General features: G+C 36.0%; 1 protein-coding gene across 15 annotated transcripts in view; it reads left to right on the top strand.

Moving 5' to 3' along the window:
• Positions 1-23,443, top strand: part of LOC112046464 (histone deacetylase 4) — a 90,708-nt gene that overhangs the window by 52,899 nt on the left and 14,366 nt on the right. For 6 of the 15 annotated variants that reach the window (XM_052885279.1, XM_052885283.1, XM_052885273.1 and 3 more), the window contains 2 exons: positions 14,970-15,082; positions 20,658-20,729. In XM_052885279.1, the coding sequence (XP_052741239.1) occupies positions 14,970-15,082; positions 20,658-20,729 (185 nt within the window). The remainder of the gene's footprint in view (positions 1-14,969; positions 15,083-20,657; positions 20,730-23,443) is intronic. The other 9 variants (XM_052885284.1, XM_052885281.1, XM_052885285.1 and 6 more) reach the window with 2 other exon arrangements.

Genomic DNA, 23,443 nt, shown 5'->3' with positions numbered 1-23,443 from the left:
CAACACAAGAAAGCTATCGGCGTTTATATGCAGTTTTTATTCGCTTATATGTAAGATATTCTAAAAAATAGACAATATAAGTATCTTGACATAAACCAAACAGAACGAAATTTTTGGGATATTTTACAATTGTTGCATATCGCGCGGATTCTAACGTGTAAAGTTTTCTGCAAAAAATTAATAATATATCTTCTACTTACAATTTTTTCCATTGAAAATAAATATTTATATTCCCAAGATTCTTGTTTCATACCTGCGAGGCAAAGCATCGCGGTTGTGTGAATGTTGAAGAACAAGATATTGTAATTTATAAAATATCTTATGAAAAAGAAAGAACCTCAAGTTCCAGAATAGCAAGTTACATCGGAATATTCCGCGGCGCGGCAGCGGAGGATTTGCATTTGTTGGAAAGTTACCGGCGCCGGTGCACTATTCGCTGCTGCGGCAAGGCAAGGTAGCGTCGGAAACTATCATCCTATTCCGGTCATTTGCTGATCCTAATTATTATCATTTTAATGGCCACTTTGTGGTTTTAATAGTCTTACTCCTTTCAAGCTGGTAGGATTTAATATTCTCTTAATTAAGAGTTCATTGCTCTTTTGAAACTTCTCCACTTTCCTCTAATCTTTTAAACATCGGAAGAGTTCAGCTTTGACATTAAAAAAACTCATGTGAAATATTGTACGAGTGATATAAATTTAAATACACATGAAAAAGAACAGCCTTTACAGTATCTCTTCTTTACAGTTGTACATTTGGCATTATATTCCATTCCTGAAGTTGACTGAATACGATTCCTCAATCTGTTCTAACTTTACTATATAAATAGGTTCTTCAATTCAAAGTCGTCTGCGATAACTACCTTCTGTGATATGAATGTTTAGATGGATTGTTTTGATCGTTGGTAGTATCGGGCCGGTTCCCACAGGAGTGTGCGAGGGCGGGCGAAGTCACCAGCTGACCGATAAGGGGCGGAAGGGCGACAACCTCGCAGGAAGCGCTATCAGCCAGCGGACAGCTGCGGCGTTCGGCGCGCGTATGTCGACGCTGCGTGAATGGATGCGCTTGTATCGCGACCTACACGCGCGTACGCTACTTGACTCGACTACCACGTGGATGCGGTGTCTAATTAATGACTTGCCAAATATGAACCTGCAGACCAATTCACTGACTTTGACGTATGTTAGCTACATCGTATAATTAACATCGAATCAATAATAACCCCATTTCTGGTATTGCTTAAAGCCCATTTTAAACAAAAATCACAATGCCAACTGGGTAATGTCATCTTACTTCGTTAAAGATATACACGAAGGTGTTTATTGTTGACTTTTTAGTTTGGTGCGTTTTAATGTAATAGGTAAATACTCGTATCATTTCTTTTGAACTATCGATTAAGTTCTCACTAGAAAGTTATATATAATGAGTTAGGCTATAATGAGGATTAAAACTATAATATGTCTTCTTGTCTGCGTTTGTTTAAATGCTATAAAAATAACTTGCCATAGCCACATAGCTGGATTATTTTAGTATGGCGTGTCGCGAGCAGAAATAGCGCAGGGACTCGCATGCGGAAATCAATTGGTTCGGTGTATTTTAGTGTATTGTAGAAATAGCACGGCTCTGACATGCCGACATGCCGACTGGACTATTTTAGCGGCGCCGAAGCGAGTTGCCTTTTTATTTTCGTTTTAATTGCCTTTGGCTTATCATACGCTCGCGTTGATTGACTTATAGCCTCGAGGCCTTTTGCGAATTCTGTCAGTACCTGTACCTGGTAGTTACTGTCCGAACTGGCAGAATCGGAGGTACGATTACTTGCGAAATTTCTGCTGTTACGGAGGTGAAGGCAAAGATACCTATCTGGTATAATATATGTAGGTAGGTAGCTACTGTCAGACAATATGTAGGTAAGTACCTACTTACCTACATATTATCTGACAGTACATACATGTACGTATACCTATACCTACATGTTTTTGAAAATATCGCTAGAACGTCTTTTCTAAATTCTTTTGATAGCAAAAATTAGTAAGAAAAATATTTAAACACTTTGGTTAACCGCGAAAGACACCTTAACAAAAGTGTCCTTCGCGGTTAATAGGTACAATGATTACTCCTTGAGTTAACGCAATAAATGGCCAGAAATATTTAGACAAACGGTTAGACAGAGACAGAGACATGGACAAACAACATATACAAAGATGTACATTATACATGTTGAAATCGACACATTAATATTATTAATTGTATAGAATCTAAACAATGTACTTCAAATCTTAAATAGTGATTCAAAAGAAGTGTTCTAGTTTGTGTTATAGCACCGAGGAAGATTGTATCCTAATGGTCCTTACAAAGAGTAGAAATTAACGTCTGTGTTAGTTAGCCTTTTGTATTTATTTAAGAGTTTATCGTTAATCAAAATTAAAATGAATAGGCGTCTGCTAAATGGACTTGAATGGAAAGTTTTGTACATAACAACTCAATGCCATATATTTTCAAATAACTTAATAAACCGTTTATTTTTTAATTTGCATTTTCGAAATATCAATGACATCTGGCCTTGGCAATTCAGATTTAATTACTCGTACATTGTGATACATACTTGTAGCCGATAGTTCACGTAATTTCATAATCGCCAAGAGCTCGTTCAATCCAGTGGTATAAAAAACTCATTCTAATAACAAACACTTCCTAAAACGATAAGCTCAAGGCCCAGCTCGCACTTGACCAGATTAATTATTTTAACTAGTGTATACAATGTTCCGATAAAAGCCTATAAATAGCCCGCTGGTTGAGATAAGCAGTTGTTTCTATTATTCTGTTCTGTTTTTAGTTCAAGTTGAGTCAACATCGAAAGTAGTCCTTTGTGGTTTTGCCTTGGATTGATCTGTAAGTTTATTTTTAGTTTCAGTAGGGGCACATATTATACTTGAATTAGTTAGAATTTTGTAATTCGATCTTCTAGTTATCATTTGTGGTTTCCAATTCAGTGGGTACACATTTGCAGTATTTTAATTAAATCATACCTAATTTATAAATATTGAAAGTCCTGTATTCAAAGTATATTATCCAAATGATTAAATAATATGCACAAAAATATTATATTTATACTCGTATGTACATACATACTACTTTTTATTTTACGTTAGCCGGTTTCGTTAATCATTCGGATCCAATAGAACTCTGATAATTCTTTAAAAAAAAATTAATCGTTAAATAGATTCACAGTTAGTAAAGTAACTAACTGTGAAATTGTGTGTGAAACTTTTAAAAAAAGTTCAATTCAATATAATAATGTTCATTTCATTTCATACTAGCTAACATAAAATCAACAAAGTAAAAAATACAGTATATTTCTAACATTGGTGTTAACGTTGCGCGCATTTTCAATGAAGTGCACACAACGATGTTTGTTGCTTAGCCAATGTTTGTTTGAACCGCCTCCACATTCTAGTGTCCACGGTGGCCGCTATATTTAGCAGCGCGTCATCCTCCTTCTATACAATACTTACAACGTAGGGTATCCTTGATTACTGTGATAATAATATTGTAATTTGTATCTACTTTATACCCCTTCATTTGAATGTCTATTTCCGTACTGTTTTTAAGTTTTATATTGTAAAATCATCATTTGGTTACTTCAATTATTACAACAATAACACGAGCGGCCGTTTGCTATAATTAAACCCAACGTCACTCTCTAACTTAACAGAACCACTTACGAAATTCAGTAAAATCAACAAAAGTTTCTCAAACTTTGTTTTGTTCTGAATCCATACAAAATCGTTTGTGATTAAGTCGTGCAGCACCTAAACAAAAAGGACCCAAAATAGCCCCCTTGTATAACCACCGCCGGGAATAGCCTGTCAGTGGGAAAGTATCGAACGAGATATTTTTAGCGTTTGCCGACGCAACACTTGTTTGAGCCTTTGTTGGTCAAAAATAACACATCATCCCTCCCCACTGATGACGTGCGCCTGGAACGAGGGGAGAACAGGTTGCGATCATCTGTTTTTAGTCGCTTTTTCTATTTTCAAACTGTATGCTTTCTTTGTGGATCGCTTTAGATCGGGATTGGATATGGGATCTGTATGAATGTTATAAACAACTAAGGTTGGTGATAGTGTTTGAGTTATTAGGATTGGGGATCCCTTTGCCTCGGTACGTATAATAAAGACACAGACCAAATAGGTTAACACTTTGCTGGCCGACGCGGCATTGTCGGTTGTATTGCGTCTAGGTGAGATGACAGTTGAGTGTTGACACTATACTTTTGTCCATTTCCAGTTTGTTCCACTGACCGGGTGGACTGACTTTTTCGTATGATTTAAAGAGCGTATTTATTTTAGTGTTAACATTGACTCTTACTATGAAAAAAAAACGAATTCCATACTTAAACTAACAGTAGCCTGTGTTATTGGAGATAAATAAAATACACAAATGTTTTATTATTGTATGGAAAAGTTAACGTGTATATCTTCACATGACCTAGATAACATTACTTGAACGCGGCCGCTTATCTAAGTTTGTTCATTCATGGAATCGTATGAAATGTACGCATTGTTATTTTTAATAATTCAGACAATCGAACTCACTATCTAAAGCTTACGATTGGTTTTCCCAATGATCTATAAATTTCTGTGATGTAGCACTTGTTCAAATAGATTAACAAATGTTTACATCATCGCGAAATTATTATTTTATAACGAATTCCATTCCAATACTGTTGTAGAATTTTCATTTCATCTACACTGCCTACGTTGTTCCTATATAAATAATAAATATGGCTGATCTTAATAAATCGTACCCCTATTTAATTATATGCTCATTTTATGGTACTTATGATAATCGTAAAAAAAGTAACTTTAATTGGTTGATTTAACCTTTGAAGATGAAACTCCTGAAAGAATTATTAACAAGTATTAGTTTAGTGAAGAACAATCGTCTAACGAATAACGAAATGTACGTCAACGTAGCGACAATTTTCTACACCACCAAGACGAATGGAAGATGCAAAAAACGTGTTGCGGCGTGACAGTTTATTAGTTGTAACTTGTCTCCAGAATTAGTTCCAGCTATAAATACGGCGGAATGTGCGCGTCTGTTAATAGCGCAGTGTCGGTCGAGGCGGGGGACGGCGCCGCAGGTTGGGGACAGGTCCACAAAAACTGACGAAGGGGTGGCTCTTGAGTCTTGACACTCAATTGACGCAGTTTGTAAACATTGCTTTTTTTTAGATACTAACGTTGTGTTGCTAACAGCTTTTTTGTGACTTTCTCTTTATTTTGGTTGAAACACGTTTTATTGCAGGCGTCCACAGATCCGTATCGTACGTATGGGGCACATCGCGTCAAACGTATTTTAGTATTCTTTGTAAAGAAAGTCATACAAGTGCGTCCACTGGTCCGCATAGTACGGACGCACGAATCTACCGTAAAATTAAGATGGTCCGTTTGATGCGATGCGTCCGATACGTACGATGCGGATATGTGGACCTGCCATTAAGTAGACGCAGATTCTAAATTATCTTGACGACTTTCCTGTCGCATTTATCCAAAGGTTGTTTACGCAGGAGAACTTTGAATCGATTTGTAACTTGGTTCACTATGAGGATCGATATTTATGGAAGGTTTATTGTGACAATTTATCCTTCCGGCAAGTAGATTGGTCGATATTCGCCTTCATTTCTAATAAGTGTTCTTATTTTCGTATATTTTTGAATTATGATATCGAAGCAGTCATATTGTTTAGGATCGAGACCTTATAAATGAGCACAGGAACGTTTTCATTTAGCAAATAGCAAAGTTGATTAGTTTGCAGTGTTGGCAAAAGATGAGACGATTTGCAATATGTTAACCGATGTAGTTAAAACACTTGGCACGCGCGACTATATCGACTATTAAAACGAGGTTATTTTTAATTAATTCATTGATATCCGTGACAACTAGCAATGATAAAAATTAATGCCGTTTTATGTTAATTATTCTGCAAGTTAATTAGAAATAACTAAAGTTTGTGATTCTCTATTGCTATTGTTAAGTTAATATAATGAAGATTTCTTCTTTAAAAGAAAACTAATTTCAGCAATTTGATTTTGTAATGGCAGCACAAATCTTTTAAAATGTGCAGAAAAAGAATAGCAATATTTATATTCATATTCAAAATATGTCAATTTTGCAATTGTGTGATGTAGAGAGTAATCAGAAACTACGTTTTGTCCGAGGACCCAGAGCCGATCATCTGTAAATTTAATGAAATTTGAGTTTTAAATGTGAGAACGTATTTACACCGGACGGGGAATCATTTACTTTTTCAGTAAAGTGCAGTATCAATGAAAAGAATGCAGCAGTCTGTATTGTTTAAGTGTATACAAGTGACAGATAGTAACTATAATTTACAACCTCGTAAAGACCAGGACAGTACCGAAACGAGGTTAACAAATTAAAATATCGTCATAAAAGACAAAGAGTGTTCGTTCTGAGTCAATTATACCGGAATCCTCGCTGTAAAGTCTTTGTACGGGCTAATTTTAGCGCGCTAATTATAGACGTGATTCACTCCTGCGCAGTTCACTCCAAACTAGATTGTCGTGAATTATTACTACCATCGGAGTTCTGACCGATGGAGAACCGTTTCGATGTAGCTTGCACCAAATTATCGTCTTCACGAACACTGTAATTCATTGTCATTGTTTATTGGTTTTGGAACGGAACTCGTAAAACGAATATTATGGGCAGATTCAGTAATTCGTGTAACGTCTTTGCTTTCTATTTCTGTAGTTTCATTAAATATAATGTAAATTTTCATGTACTTTGGAATTTGGATCCGTACCCCAACCCAATGTTAGAAGAATTGTTATTACCTGCCTTACTCCCTTTTAACTTTATCTATTAAGTCTAATCTTCTTCTACCTCTGTATGCGATGGAATATACGTTTAGTATTTCTTGATATACATTTTAAAATATCCGTTTTTGTTTGCTCAAACACTTTATCTGTTTTTTCAGAGTTGTATTTCTGATGCATTTGATATATAAACAAATGTTTAAAACCCTACTCTACTCTTCTCTACTCCAAAGCGCTGATTTGCGTCATGCAAACTATAATATTGTGTAGAAGCTATATATAGCTCGTTTATAGCAAGAAGATGCGTAGCTACAAATGTAGGCTGTTCATTCACTTCGATTTCGATATCAAAACAGCCGTCGTTAGGTACGATACGACACGTTACGTGTATGTGACCGGACGTGCCTCAAATAGTTTGGCAAATCTGAGCGAGCGGCGACGGCGGGGCTCTTGCCTGTATGACTTTGGGCGCGTATGCGGCTTTTACATCGGTCGTCAATTTCAGTTGATTGAAAACTATGAGAATTTGACTTTTAGAATATGTGTGTATTCAACATAGTGCGTATGTGTACAATTTGTATCTAGAACAAGAATTGCGTAATTACAAATAGATAAGATTATGAAAATTTTCAAATGTTTGTATCTTTTTGTATGTATAAGGCGAATCTTGGAAGCTATAGAACCGCTTTCTTTAATCTTAATACGTACATTGAAATTTTGCAACATTTTCCGAATTTGATTTTTCGATATTGGCTTCATACAATTTTCATACAATAATCATTAATGTATAGAGCATAGCACTCTAACACTAATGTGTTTGTTGTGAACCGAAAACTGATCTACAGAATAGTAAACAGTCCTTTCACAGCATTCACGCACTTTCTTGAACCAAAAATAAAATTAAAATATTGTATTCGCTTCTTGAGGGTCACGGACTTCCGGTAGGTTTTTTTAATATGAAGAATAGTATTACATAAGACTAGCGTTAAACACTGTCCCACGGCGGCAGACCGGACCTCGCCTTAGCTCTGAATCACTTAATTGGCAGAAGAAAGTCCAACTTACTCCTTCGGAAAACAAGTTCTGGCGACCTCGTCACATAACGCAAACAAAGTTAATCTTTGTTTATGTTTTGGCCTCGTGAGGCGATGATTAGCTTATGGCTTATGCAGATCATGAGGTCCTTGATTCGGGTCCTGATTCGGACTGTAAAATATTGAGCTTTCCTTCCATCCAAATCAGTAGCTGCCCCGCGATTGACGCCCGTGCTTCGGCTTGCTTTGCAGTCGGCCCCGATCTCAAAATCTACTTAGTTTTCAAACACTTTTGATTATTTGTAAAGGCTTTCACCACATTATTGTTTACCACGTTATTTCTATTATTTATTTGTTGTCATTAATATTACGTGAGCCATTAAAATAGACTGTTGAAGTTCTGTTCATCGTATTTTATTAGTATTTAATCAGCATTTTTGTAAGATAGTTATTTAGATATTTAGGTTTAGTGAAAATTTTGAGAACTAAAGGTTAAAAGAATTTCAACAAAGCCGTTTATTAATAACTGAAAGGTTTATACAAAATGTCATTACGAAACCTGCAATAGGTAAATATGTTGGCCCCGCCTAAGGTCGATTAGTTTTCTAGTGGGCATTAGTATCTGCAATCTTATAAACTGTCTCAGCTGAGCATGTTTAAATTAAGTCGAGGTCAGTGCTCAATAAGTATTGAATTTCATAGGTCAGTTTTTCAATGTGACACAAATACATTGTTGTACGGGTAAAAGTACATTGTACAATGTATTACGAGTTTTGTATGAAAAAGTGTTTTAGCCAGCCAAAACTATTGTGCAACGTACATACTTAATTAATAATTATTATTATTTTAGTCTATATTGGTAATGCCTCGTCGTCGGTCAAGTAGTCAGATAATGAGGACTATAGAATTTAAGTCATTATCATAAACACCATTACAGACTCAAACACTATCGAAGCTCGTACACTCTCATCAGGGCGGCATAGTCATATAATTTCCAAATCCTCTTCGACATCTAGAGGGGTCTTCAGTGTTATTATATATCTCGGTGTGCCATTCAAATAATGACTCAATACATTTTTTTTCAACGTGTTTTCATTTTTGTGATAATCTAAAATAGTTATTTCGACAAAATTACATAATGTTCGTTATTTTACGTTAAGGTTCCATTAATATGGTAGTGTTGGTAATCCTTGGTCTTCTGTGGTCTATTAGCAAATTTAAACCGACTTTAAACCTTCTCTGCTAGTTTTGCATTCAAATAATAAAAGCCCTTTCTATATTTGTTCAATAAATTCTGCCATTAATAAAAAACCAACGTATTTTCCATATTATTTTTATTATAAGCTTGTACTGTATATTTCGAAGAAGTAGTAAAGTTAAACTGATCCGTTTTAAAGCGAAGCGTAGGTACCACCGTACCAGTATAGCGCTGAATCTTTCCGGTGGCGGCTGCATTTAGCGCGGTGGAAATAGATGCGGACGCCCAAAGAGAAATAAATATATTGACTCGGGGTGACCATCGCTTGCGTTAGCAGATTATATGAAATGTTTTTGTGTGCCGCCCCAACACATTCGCATGCTGTGCTTTTGTATTGTTTATGAACGAAAGCAACACGTGATTTCGCTTTTACTGGTTGGTTTCTAATCAAGTTCTGATACCGAGTCAGACAATCAAGATAAATGGTATGTGGTTATACTTTATTAGGTGTCTTGCATGGACTTCCAAATACCACGGTCACGAGCTGCGAGCATCCAGCGGCTTCCTGCAACCTGCTTTTTGTCCTCAGTCCACCTAGTGGGACCACCTAGGGGGATCGATACGGAAAACTGCGCTTTCCGGCGTAGCACTTTGGGACTCCCAACGTCCATCGGCTCTTCGAACTATGCGCCCTGCTCATTGCAACTTCAGCTTTGCGCTCGCTGACCTTTGTCAGTGATTTGAAAGAGGCCTATGTCCAGCAGTGTACGTCCACCGACTGTTAATGATGTATAGGATGACGATACTTTATTGAATTGTTGGAGTTGTTACTTGTAATGTATATTATGTGCCTCGGAGATACGAAGAGATTGGTACTGAGTCTATAGCCTGTAGGATGAAAAGATTAATTGTCAACAAAAATTTGTTTGGAAGTTGGCGATTGTTTTTATTTCAGTAATATGGAAAACACGCACAAAAGTTTAAACTCTAAATACATATCAATTAGTTAAGTAGAGTCTTTGGTTTGAAAATAAGATGGCCATCCTATGTTCAGCATCAAAAATAGTGTTATGTTTTGGGATGTGGAGCGGCCAGTTGTGTTTTACGGCGTTCTGTTTATACCTCCGCGTGCAGCGAACATGGCGCGGCCTTGTTTGTGATTCATGGGGAATATGTGTTTGTTTCACATGTTAACTTATTCTAATTTAATTTTTTTAATTCATTTTATAATTTCGTGAAACAAATAGACTCATTGTAGTCATATCAATACTAATGTTATTAAGGATTTGATTGTTTGTTTGTATTGAATATGCTCTGAAACTACTGGATCGATTTAAAAAAATATTAACCAATGGCAAGCTACTCGTACATTATCAGAAAGTAGAAGGATTACACTATATTCCCGTATTCACATGAGCGTGGCATCTAAGTGGGTGAAACCGCAGGGTATTTTCTAATTTTTTTTTAATATCATTACCAGCTGACCTGATAGACGCTGTTGTCGTATACCATACCACTTTCTGTATATGCCAGGTATACGTCGTTTTTTTTTTTAATTTCACAACAGTTTTTGACTGATGAACTGTGAATGGCAGTTGTTTTAGTCCTACATTTTTATGAACCTATTAGAAAAGGTTTAGTCGTGAAATGTAACTGACAGACAAGTTTACTGTCGATTTTATAATATTTTTATGTAGGACCGGGTAATTATTATCCTCTATGAAATCAAATGAAACTATTTACTGTCAAAAAATAAAATAACAATGAAATAATAATTATTTATCTAATTATATAATAAGAATTTCGTAGTTATATTTAAATTTCGACTTAAATTACGTTGACGTAATAATAATTTATTTCTTTCGTTTTTATATTATTTATTCAGCTTTAGTTGGCTGTTTAACATGTAAATTGGAGGCCAGGTAAGACACTAAAGCCCAAAGGCGTTTAGAGGCCATCATCCTATATTACGTTAACCAAAAAAAAAACGTGGCCTTCGACGCGATCACGTGCACACACCACCATCGTGTGCCTTGGGCCTTACACGAGCTACCTTACCGTTATTGAATCTATCATTATATTTCTTAAATGGGTATAATAAGCTGAAATAAATGTATTATTTTATTATCTCATTTATTTTTTTGTCCTTTTTTGCATACAAAACGCTATTAAATACAAAACACTATTAAAAATGTATAAAAACAATTCAACCCTCCCGCTGCGGAACATTTGAGTGCGAGGCTCCAGAGTGAGAAAGTGGCGTTTCAAGAATTACTGCCTTCTGTATTCGACCCTTAACTAGCAGTTAAGTGAAACCTATTATTATTTTATTATTATTATTTGTGCCAGGTCCTTCCCTTATCAGAGGATTAGGAGCTTTACGCTCACCACGCTGTTCCAATGGGGATTGGTGGGCTTGGGGTTAATGTTTGATAGTTACAAGAATGAAAATGTCGTTATTATAGTTAAATCATTAACTGTCCACGATCATTCAAAATTTTCAATTAATTTGGACCTTAGAGATTGAACATCTATACTAATATTATAAAGCTAAAGAGTTTGTTTGTTTGTTTGTTTGTTTGTTTGATTGAACGCGATAATCTCAGGAACTACAGGTCTGATTTCAAAAATTCTTTCAGTGTTAGATAGCCCATTTATCGAGGAAGGCTATAGGCTATATATTATCCCCATATTCCCACGGGGACGGGAACCACGCGGGTGAAACCGCGAGACGTCAGCTAGTAATATTATAATATTGAGTTGGAGATTTTTCCGAAAAAGTATTATGCATTTTTTGGAGGAAGAAATTTGTTAAGAATCGTATGAAATGCTGAGAGAATAATTAAACAAACTTTATAGTACATAATTTCTTTACTTACCTAATTTTTATATTTATTTGAAATTGTTTTAAAAAATGTTAAATTCAGAGTGATATACAAATACGAAGTATTATTTTTATTTTTCATAAATACACATAATTTTACTAATAATTTTACTTATTCAATTCATGTAATGTAATGAAATATCAAAGTGTGAACAAGTAGATACCTATTGTAAAAAAAATAATTACTTGAACCTTTTTGGTTTAGAAAAAAACACATTTTCCTCGAACACAACAATTATGTCGGAGGCTCGCGCGGTCGCTCGCGTGCGTACTCTAAAAATAGCTCTCCATAAATTAGACGTGTATTGTTTTCCGTTTCGCTCTCACATTGGCAATATAGATAGGTGTGAAGGAGATGGGTGTGTGTCGCGGGCGGGAGGGGGGCGGGGCGCGTCCTTCACTTGTCGCGTTCGGTCTATTTTTATAACTGGCGGGGGTGAGCGCGGGCGGGGAGGGGCGGCTCTTTGTGTTTCGCTCTTTGGTATTAAATTATAATACGAAATAGCTTTGTTTTGAAATCTTTATCTAATTTGTTATTCTGTTGCATGCAAAGATTACTGTAGTACACACACACAATGTACATACTTGTAAAGAAACGTCCCATATACTAATACAACACTACAACAGGTGTTCAGTTCGGGGGACGACAGATAAAAATGTTCCGTTGGCGTTATCACGCGCCACGTGGCGAGTGATCGCGTGTTTGTACTTGACTACTTCATTTTCGAATTATTAAGAATAATACTAGCGGATGCCCGCGACTTCGTCCGCGTGAAATTTAGTTTTTCTCGCGGGATTCGTTGATTTTTGCGTGATAAAAAGTAGCATAGTATTCTGCTGCAAGGTCCAATTTATATCTGTATTAAATTTTATCCAAATTGGTTAGCTGTGAAAAGTTAACAAACAAACAGACGGATTTACTTTCGCATTTATATTTTATGGAATAACCGTCCGTATCAGTCTTACACCAGAGTAAAGATACTTAATTTTGATTTTTTACTCACAGCTTCAAGGGACTGTAGATACCTTTATAGTTTTTTTAACTCGTATCTCCATGAATTACAGGGTCTTGACAGACAGACTGACAAACAAACAGACAAAGTGTCTATAGGCGTTATTATTTTTTTTTTTTAATTTTTAGGTACAGAATTTGTACGGAACCTTATAAAGAATTATTCAAATCCTATTAAGCCGTTCTCGTTCATTTTAATATACAGATAGATATAGATCTGGTTATAAAATAAACATAATAAGGATTGCGGTATTTTCGGTATATTTATGTCGCAACTTAGATATGCTTTAAAGATCCGGTTGTCACAACCGTATGCTCCATACACACCACCATACACCTCACCATTACATTATGCCAATAGATGAAGCTTTATTAGCTGATCGCTAATCCTCTATCGTGGATTACTTTTTATCTGATATCTGATTTTAGCTCAATAGTTCCTCAGATACGAGACGAGTAGATGTGCGCTGACACTTGTAGCCGTCTATTTATAACGTCTCATTATCATGATTTTATATGTACAAACATAATACCTATGTCGTCCTATTAGTTCTGCATATATTTACATATATCGCGATAACTACCAAAGCCGGACACGTGCAAAACACATTAAATACATTAATAAATATACCAAACTGGTTCCATATATTGCTTTGTATTGCATTTATTAGAAACAAGAAAAAGACTAAATGTTTTATAAAAACTATAACATTTTAACAAAATATGAACAATAGGAGGTCCTGGGTTTGATTTGTAGCTTTGATTACTGGTGTATAGAAGTTTTTAATTCTCAAAGTAACCATTTTGCTGGTGGGAGGCTACGGCCGTGGCTAGTTACCACCCTACCGGCAAAGACGTACCGCCAAGCGATTTAGCGTTCCGGTACGATGCCGTGTAGAAACCGAAAGGGGTGTGGATTTTCATCCTCCTCCTAACAAGTTAGCCCGCTTACATCTTAGACTGCATCATCACTTACCATCAGGTGAGATTGTAGTCAAGGGCTAACTTGTAAAAAATAAAAAAAAACCATGTTAAAACAAAAACGTTTTTTAGACCGAAGAAAGCTTTGACGTAGCCGTGTCGAAAGTTTCGTAGACAGCGCTACGCATGTCTGTAGCGGGCTCGTAGAACGGTTACGATTCAGGATTTTACAATTTTCCAGTACTCCAAACACGAATACACACCGATTAGTTATACAGCTATACAGCTATTAGTTATATAACTTTGGCACAATCATTTTTGGTATTTATAAAAGAATTAATTTATTCTTATGATATCTGAGTGGCAGCAATTTTCTGTTCAAAAAATGCTTGATCCGGGTCCCTTCTAAATTTAGAATTCTATAAATAGACTGAACGTCCCCTTCCGTCTCTCTCTTCATACCCCGCTTGCCCCCGCCAAATGTAGGTCGCATTTATTTGTCAGTCACCCCTCAAAAGCGATAAGTGGCTCGTGGCAAGAGTTCCTTGTAATCTGTTCCGGCTCGTTTTGTGTCCTTGTTTTTGAGATATCTCAATAACTCTAATCTCTGTTTTAACCTGTACGACTGAAAATCAGAGGAAGTAGGAAAGGTTGTAAGGGAGAAATAATAGTTTTTTCGTTTCAATTAATGTCCTTGTAAATAGCGTACTTAGAAGAGACAAACGGGTTTAGTCTGAAAAGTTTGTGAAGTGTTACCATTCTTCAAACTTCTTATTTAAACTCGTATGTACCTGAGCGTGATTGTCAAGCGAATTTAGAGCATTTACTCCATTCCATAAAAACTCAACGTGCCTAAAGAAGTGTACATTTCAGAAATAGTCTAAGAAGCTAACAAGAAATTTCAGCTAAGTGCTAATGAGGCTAAAGCCTGTGTATAGTATACAGTGTAAGAGTGGTGGACAGATAGAGTGACCGTCAACTAGAAACATCCTCTGCCATCAGTTTATAGTCAAGCGACTGATCACTGAAGCACGATATGAAGGTAGTGTGACAAGTAACGTTACTTGTTGCAGAGATGGCGCACGAGAGCGCCAGCGGGGCCGAGGGCTCGCCGCAGCACACGCCGTCGCCGCCGCACGCGTCGCACCTGCCGTCCGACTCCAGCTTCCACCACCAGATCATGCAGGTGACTCACTCACTCACTCACTCAATGACCACGCTCCGCGTTTCCTGCGCGCATACACTTCTCTCACTCATATTCGTAATGTAGATCTTTATTCGATTTTTAATGCGCACTAACCGGATGTAAAATTTTGTATAGTGAAAATCTGTAGAAACAAGCGGAAGCGAAGAACTCCGTCAGTAGCGCTTTTCTGTGACGACGATTTTATAACTCGTCAGTGCGAGTTTCAAATTCGTCTCTATTTCTCTATCTAACACGATGTTATAGATACCTAGAGCGATCAACAATGTTATAGAATAACGCTAGAATATCCAGTTCGAAACGCTATGTTATCGTTAAGTACTGATTTCGAACGCTCAGCGATTGAAAGATGCTTCTCAGAGTACTGTATGATAGATTGTTAATTTAATTTAATGTTAAACTAATTAAGGAAAATCGTATGTCTGTAGCGAAGGTGGTTGATGATCACTTTATTAAAAGCTGACTTGTTTAACATTTAACAGCTTTCCATAGAAAGGTGTTTGTTGTTCTCAATTGTTCGAAATATTTCTTAGTAATTTGTTACGAAATATTTCTTAGTAATTTAAGTGTTACTTAAAGAATTTACACCTACTGATGCTAAAAATAGGCCTTGTTAAATTTATTTTTTGAAAGACACTGAATCAGCGAATATCCCAATAAGTACCTAGAGTTCTAGACCATCAATTATTGTGAAATTGACTAAGTTAGTATTCCTTAAATTTACATTAACTGAACATTCGTGGGGAATATGGTAGTCGATATTCGTGTAACTAGGAATCTCTCCCAATCGCTAAACATCTAACAGTGGAATTCATAGAGTAGGGGCACCCCCAGGGGTTCATTCAGCCACGAGTGTCGAATTTAACCTCTATTTCTAAGAAAATTTGACACTCAGCGGGTGAATGAACCCCTGGGGGTGCCCCTACGTCCTTGAATTCTACTGTAAAACTGCGACACGATCCTAACGATACACGAGCGGCATTTAAAAATACATTTTCTTTGAATAAAGACCTACATTATACAGATGAATTTATTATCTTAACGACCCACTATTATTATGCAAATCAAATTGAATATATATCACTTTGGCTAGATGTAAGTTTTTGATATAGTTTCTTATAGTTAAGAGTAAAATATATACATTTTGAGTTTTTATTGCGGACACGTTTTATGATACTAGGTTTTTTTAGTCCGTCGTATACTTGATTGAGAAGCGTGCAAGCGTGTTTACCACACTCGGAACATGCTTTTGGAGTCGACGCCAAGTATAGGTGAATATAGCCAAGTAGCCAAGGGTATAGCCAAGTTGGGCTTGAATGTAGTAAGGTGACAGCTGCATAGACGCGTTTGTGTCTGTAAAAAAAACGCATTTTTAAATTATTTTACAAGAGGAAGCGTGTGACATAAAATACCCGTTTTCAAAAGTGAAGCTCACATACAAGTGATAATTTCTAAACATGTTTTATGCGTTTCTGATGCTCCTTTAGTATCACACACTAACGCGTGTGTTTGTATAGTACACCGTACCTCTACAACGAAAGCCGAATCGTCTTTAAAAAATAAAACAAGTCTATGGAAAGAGTAGGTAGGTAGAGTAGGCTAAACAAAAAACTATTTATGATTAACCAAATCAAAAAGTAAAAAGCTCGTAAGTAAAAAAAATATATATTTTAGCTGTCTGCGCTACATTAGAAGATCCATTAGTTACCTAATAATGATAATAATGTTTTTTTTATATTGAGAAGATTAGTATCTATTTGTAATAAAAGCAAAACAAAAAAAAAATATTTACACGTGCAAGATATAAACAAAATTGTTCCTCGGCGTCGTTAGTTCATTATATCAATTAAAATACCACAGTTCCACAGACCCAATTAATCGATAATAGAAAATGGTTTTTTACGAATCCTTAATTAGTTTTATGGCCGTTTTTCGTCCGCACTCGCTTCGTCTAGACAACGTAATAGACTTTTAAAAATCAAAGTCCGGACTAGTCGTTATTTTTTCCTCAAGTTCTGTATTAGGATATTTCAAGGTAAAATTTCTTGTCGATTAAAACAAAGAATTTATCGCTATGTACTTCCCTGAGTTTAATATCCTTATAAGGATTACATGATAAATATGTTCAATTTCATCATTATATGTGACCGTTTCATATTGTAGGTATAAATAAATATATAACAACTGAATACGTAGGTAACATTTTTAAGAGAATTATGTATTACACTTAGGTACACGACCAAATTAATTGTCCGATTTAAATGGGGTTTACGTTATTCAAATGAAATTCAAGGCAAGTTTTGGTACCTATTGGTATAATAAAAAGGCGATTTTCTTTTTAAATTTACATTTTCCAGGATTTTTATCGCGAATTTAGCATGAAAACGAACATCGGTCGGCGTCTGTTCCGACCCCCAACTTCTCGGAAAGCGGCCGGTTCTGAAAACGCGAGCGCACCATGAGATATGGAGCTATAAATATGTTTTAGTTGTAAACGTAATTTATTCAAACACTAAAGTTGTTGTTTCGAAAATAATGGTCACGCTCTTGAAAGGATTCGGTAATTAATTTTACTACACAAGTATTACGCGCGTGGTCTTGGTTTTTCCTTCTATATATCTTACGGCTTTCTGATTTATGTGCGGTATATCCTATTGTCTTTAAAGTCATAAATCTTGCTTATACTGAGTGACTTGTACTTACTTAGTTGCTTAAGTATATCCTAATGTCTAAACTTAAAGTATTAAAGTCATTCTGGTTGTGTTTTCTCCAATTTCTAACGTCACCCGGACGTGAATTCCTATCACAGTCAGGCTATCACTGATCTCCACCAGTTCTGTACAACGTTTAACGTCTCTTCAAGACCAAGAGGTATATGTCAAAGGAGAGAAAAGTTCTGTTTCTTGCCCGAGAGCTAGAATTAGGCAGTTTCTGCGCTCGAGCAAGCCCCAGCGCAAGTATACTGTATAGTTGTTCTACTTTCGGAAGACATTTTGGCTGTGCATATAGCAAGCTGACAGCACAAACGCCTTTGTAGGGAACGTCAGCACTACAGAAATGCATTATCAAATAAATTATTCAGAGTGATACAGGGGAGGCGTCTGATTTCGAAACCATTCATTATAGATCCGTTGATTAGTAACCAACCATATACAGATGATTAAATATGTTTCTCTTTTCCTAACGCCTTTAAATTTCACACAAACGCGTCTATCTGTAAACCTCACCAGCGTTTTCTGTTGTGTGACTACAATTAAACAGTGTTCTAAAACTAAAATATTATGTATAGAGTAACCTACTGTTCAGTGTGGTATGCCTTATAAAAGACGTGAATTTTCCCTGACCTTTTCCCAGTGCAGCGTGCTCCGTCGCGGTTCTCGCATTTTAAAAACGGACGGGATATTTTTAAAAAATTCCGAGCACGCGATATAAATAAAGACGTACACACGGACACTCGCACACATGGGTCCGAGCGTGGCCCACACACGCGCATACCGCCGTATTTATGTCCGTGTATAATCTGGTGGATAATTTTAGAAGGCGTGTCGATCTGGCCTCAGTGAATCTGTAAATATAACGCTCAGCGGTATTGCAAATTTGAAAACATTCGCCCCTTATCGCTGGCTGCTGATAGGATCGAATATCCCGTTGGTTGTGTAAAAATATCAGCGCTGCAGCTGTTTGGCGATGCGAGGGTTCATAACATAAACGAGATACGTTGGGCCGCTACCTCGTATATTGTATCCGATTCAATCGGACAATTAAAATATACAAACTAAAATCAGCCTTCCTGTCTCCGAGAAAATTGCAGCAGTGCTCAAAGCATTAGCGAAGTCGCCAGAGCGTGAACAAACGCCCAAGTTTTGCGTTTATACAATCCAGTGCAAAACACTTCAAAAGTGCATTTATCCCTGGAATGGATCCAAGCCATTTACACGTCAGATCTAATGTTCATATCTACTTGTATTTCCCTGAAATAAACGGGCTGTGATGCACCAAAATGTCTAAATGAATTCACCCATGAATTTCATGATTTCAAAATTAACTCATGTTACTGGGAATCAGACATATATCTTAAAATGTGAGATGATAGAGATGAACCTACCCCGTAGCTTCGATATTGATGTATAAATATTTTTTTGTTATATACTTCTTCACAAGGTAGGAATCTCCAAGAAACACTCTCATTCGGATTATAACAATTTGAAAGCAGTAACGTCAGTACCTAATTGAAATGTCAAAACACTGCAGCGTTTGTGTGTCGGTCGCGACCACCGACACCACATCGACACAACGCAACGCTATGCGTCAATATACTTATGGCGAATCACGTCGAATACGCCAAATAATATAAGAAAAAAATGGTCCAAGTTCGACATAATCAATATAATAATTAGGGGAGTGCCGCACTAACTTGATAATTTAAATCTCGAATGCCACATTCCAATGCGATAACCTCTAATCACTTATTACAGTGAAAGATCTTGGATGTTATGAATACATAAATATACATCGTGCTAATATGCAACGCGCTGATATTTATCGAGCTAAGTTGATACACTGTTGTGTGCGAAACGCAGACGGTGTAACACCTGGGCTACTCGAATCCGTCTTTTGTTTCTCCGTAGTCGGTCAAAAAAAGAAAATTGTATATTTTTAATCCTACCGCCGCCCACAGTCGCGCGCAAAACATTCGTCCGCGCGCGCTATTCCCGGCGCGCACGCATTCCTGCGCCCGCCATTTCTTTTTTCCATCGCACCAAAATAATGTTGGCGACGCCAGAAATATTGTGCGCAGACGCCAACACGGCACAGTTTGTGTATGTATTTGCCATATCGTGCCTCTATCAAGGCTACGGCGTACGAAAATCTGAAGATCTGAAACAACAAACGTTCCCAATAACTCATTTCCTTATTACAAAATCTTCGGAAACTTCTGTATCGCATTGCGAACCATGACGTGCTTCGTGTATTTCAATTTTATAAATTATTATAAAATAATCTATGAGATATCGTATCGTCTACGTCAAAATAAAAGTTTGTTTCGTGTATCAATATTCTATGAATTACATCAGAAAAGAGCTCTTATTAGAGAGACGTGATAGCCCAGTGGATATGACCTCGGCCTTAGATTCGGAGGGCATAGGTTCGAATCCCATAACATAGGTCAATGATGATGAGAGCTCTCGTTTTGCTTAAAGAAAGGATGTTCCATCAATGCCTACCATAATGTGTATTAACGTGAATTGTAAATGAAATGTATTAAATTGTATAACCACTTGTGTATCTCATACCGCGAAGAAACTCTTCTGTAGATGAAGTGTTTTGGCAGAGATATTAGTTGAATAATTTCATTTCAGTGCATTACGAAAGAAAAATGACTACTGTAGATTATCACGTATTGTATTATGGGATTCCATTTTGTTCACTCTTTCTATTTATATAACTTTATACACAATGATGACTTTGATATTTTAAGGTATAGATTATCCAATGGCTAGAAATAGTGTAATAAGTGCTTCTAAGTATGTCTACATGTGTTTCCTCTCCTTGTCAGAATCAGAGCCCGAGAAAGAACCATATCGCGGAGAGGGCGAAACAGTCTTTAGACAATAATTTCCTGATGCAAGTGAGTCCTTTATAATATATAGCGAGTGTGTGTACAGAAGAGACCGTGTCATATTCAACGACATCACTGATCTATACTCTACTGATTCTGGAATTACTACCAATAATGAGGTTCATTAATATTCGTATACATGTCTAACAAGTTATTAACAAGCGCGATAAAAGTAGTTTTTCAAAACTATTATCAGATAACAGACCAGAATATATTCATAAGCTTATAAAATCTTATCAGATACAATATGCTGTAATGAATGATCTAACCCTTGGCATAATGTTGAAGCTAATTTAAAAGGTACTTGTTCAAAGTGCTGAACGCATTGGCTTTAACTTCATTCATCTGTTTTGAGTTCCCGCGCTCTGATCCAAGAATATTCATCTCGTAATTTTAATACAATGAGAGTAATTTCAATTGTTGGCAACATACCATGAGCTATATAAAGCAAGTTTTAATGATACGCTCGCTAGCTACGTCGTTTTCTAAATTAGCTGGTATGACAGTAAATGTATTACGAGTATGTACTGATAATAGATTAATGATTGATTTATTAGTGATTGTATCTTTAGCTTCGAACTCCAGTGTTTTTATAGATTTCTAATTTTATCTCTATTCTCTTATTTCATATTAGTAAAACATCAATTGTTTTTGTTTTTATATCTGCAATTTTTCCGAATAAAATGCTTTATTTTTATTTAAAATGACATTTTATTTTCATTTTTGATAAACACGTAAATTGATATTTATGTATCAGTTATGTATAAGTCACTTCAAATGGCGACGACGTTGATGCAAAAAACATGTAATGAGTGGAAGCATCATTTTTTTCATTACTTAAGTCATCTTACAGTAACTTTTCTTAAGATCAGTTTAGTTTTGGTGACATCATACACGTATGATTAGCTATTCTACTTCCCATGGCAGTGATTCCTTTCTTTTTGCTTAATATTTTCTTTCTTTGAATATGACACTCGTTTTTTATGTTTTATATGTTGTGTGTGTGTGTGTGTGTATTTGTAGATTTGCTGCAAATTTTCACTACCTGATCCTTGAGTGTAACTTGTACATGAATATAAGTTGTCACTGGAGTTGGTGAAAAAGGTCAATTTAGAGTATTTTTTAATAAAATATTTAATATTTCAAATCTCAAGCAGTAGGTAATTTGTGTTAATAGAGCCTACTCGAGTGACAAGCTTAATTTCTAAAAAACTATACTCAGCGATTTATGCTTTATTTAGATTGTCTTTAATTTATGTGTCTTGTAAAAATACTTTTGCTTTTCCATGTATCTATTTCCTTTTATCCATACAATGTTTTAACAGATGTTCAAATTGTATAATGCGTTATCATGTGCGTTTATTTTTATTCGGTTATTCGAAACACATTTAACTAAATTGACATAGTTTATCACTGGAAGCGCTGTTGCTGTCTCTAGGCACTGTAATTGTGTAGGTAACTTAGCATAATATAATAAAAAGAATAAATCTACATTTAAATTACAAGCGATAATGTTTTATTCATTTCAATTAAAAGATCTGTTTGTACACAAAAGTAACATGCAATAGGTATATTTTTTCCTCGTTTAGATGTTTTCCTCTGCGTTCGCTCTGACTTTATCAGGCCATTTCCAGTTTTTGGATTTCAAAGAGGTTGACTTGTATTGAAGTCGCTATTTAATTTTACCGTCATCAGTTATTATATAGCATATGATTAAAAGTACAAAAAAAACGTGTGGCGCCGATATATTACATAAATACACGTATCGGATACATGTGCATAGTTTTATGCAAAAGTACTTATAAGTTAAAGGTCCTGTAAAGCAGGCCGGACATCCTACAACTCTTCAACTTGATAGATTTGTGTTCAACCGAATTTATGCAAAAATAACCCTTTATTATACCCTTTATTATATTGTCAATCCAATGAAACTGGTTTGTAGTAACGAATAAAAGTGAGTGAAAATAACACTTGGAATGTGTTATTATATTCTGGCATATAAAAGTCGTAGGTAGCGATTTGGCCAGCCTCCACTTGGCGGCGGCCTTTCGACAACATTTCATTCATGTAGCCATCGATCAGCCGCAGTTAGCGCGCTCACCGGAAGTCGACGATTAAACGGATAATTCCGCCGATGATTCGCGGCAGGTGTCTGCGGATGTTCCTGACTCATTGCAATAGTTACAGCAATGCTTATAATATTAAAGAATAGGACATTTTATAGTTTAGGGTTTCATAGTGAAATCAATATATCATATGGAATTTATAGAACAGAGTTTGCTATAACCTGCTAAAGTCTCACCAATTTGTGTAACATGCGAGTTTGTAGGTACCACTCGTACACATCGCAATCCTACGTACATGTAAGTCAAGTAGTGTTTATATGCATTGTTAGGTATCATGCATAGATTCCGTACAAGTATTTGTATAGGTATTTTAGGAAATTGATATTTAGTAATCAGATTATGCAGATCAGACAAGAGTAATAAACGAAGACCTTTTTTCGAGACGTGGGGAAATGCTCATGGATACCTTCTCGCTCAATTCCAGATGTTAAACATATTCTCGCAGAATGTTTTAACAAATTTGGTGTGACGCCCTTGTACTGTGATTATTCCGCCCTTGTTAACTGTAGGATCTTTTATAGATATCTTACCGTATATCGATGTTTAATCTTTTAAATATCCGTAATTCCCTATAGCTATATCAAAAATTAATTCCCT

Source organism: Bicyclus anynana, chromosome 14 (genome assembly GCF_947172395.1).
Source record: "Bicyclus anynana chromosome 14, ilBicAnyn1.1, whole genome shotgun sequence".
In the NCBI taxonomy this organism is placed as follows: domain Eukaryota; kingdom Metazoa; phylum Arthropoda; class Insecta; order Lepidoptera; family Nymphalidae; genus Bicyclus; species Bicyclus anynana.
This window is presented reverse-complemented; position numbering and strand designations above follow the sequence as displayed.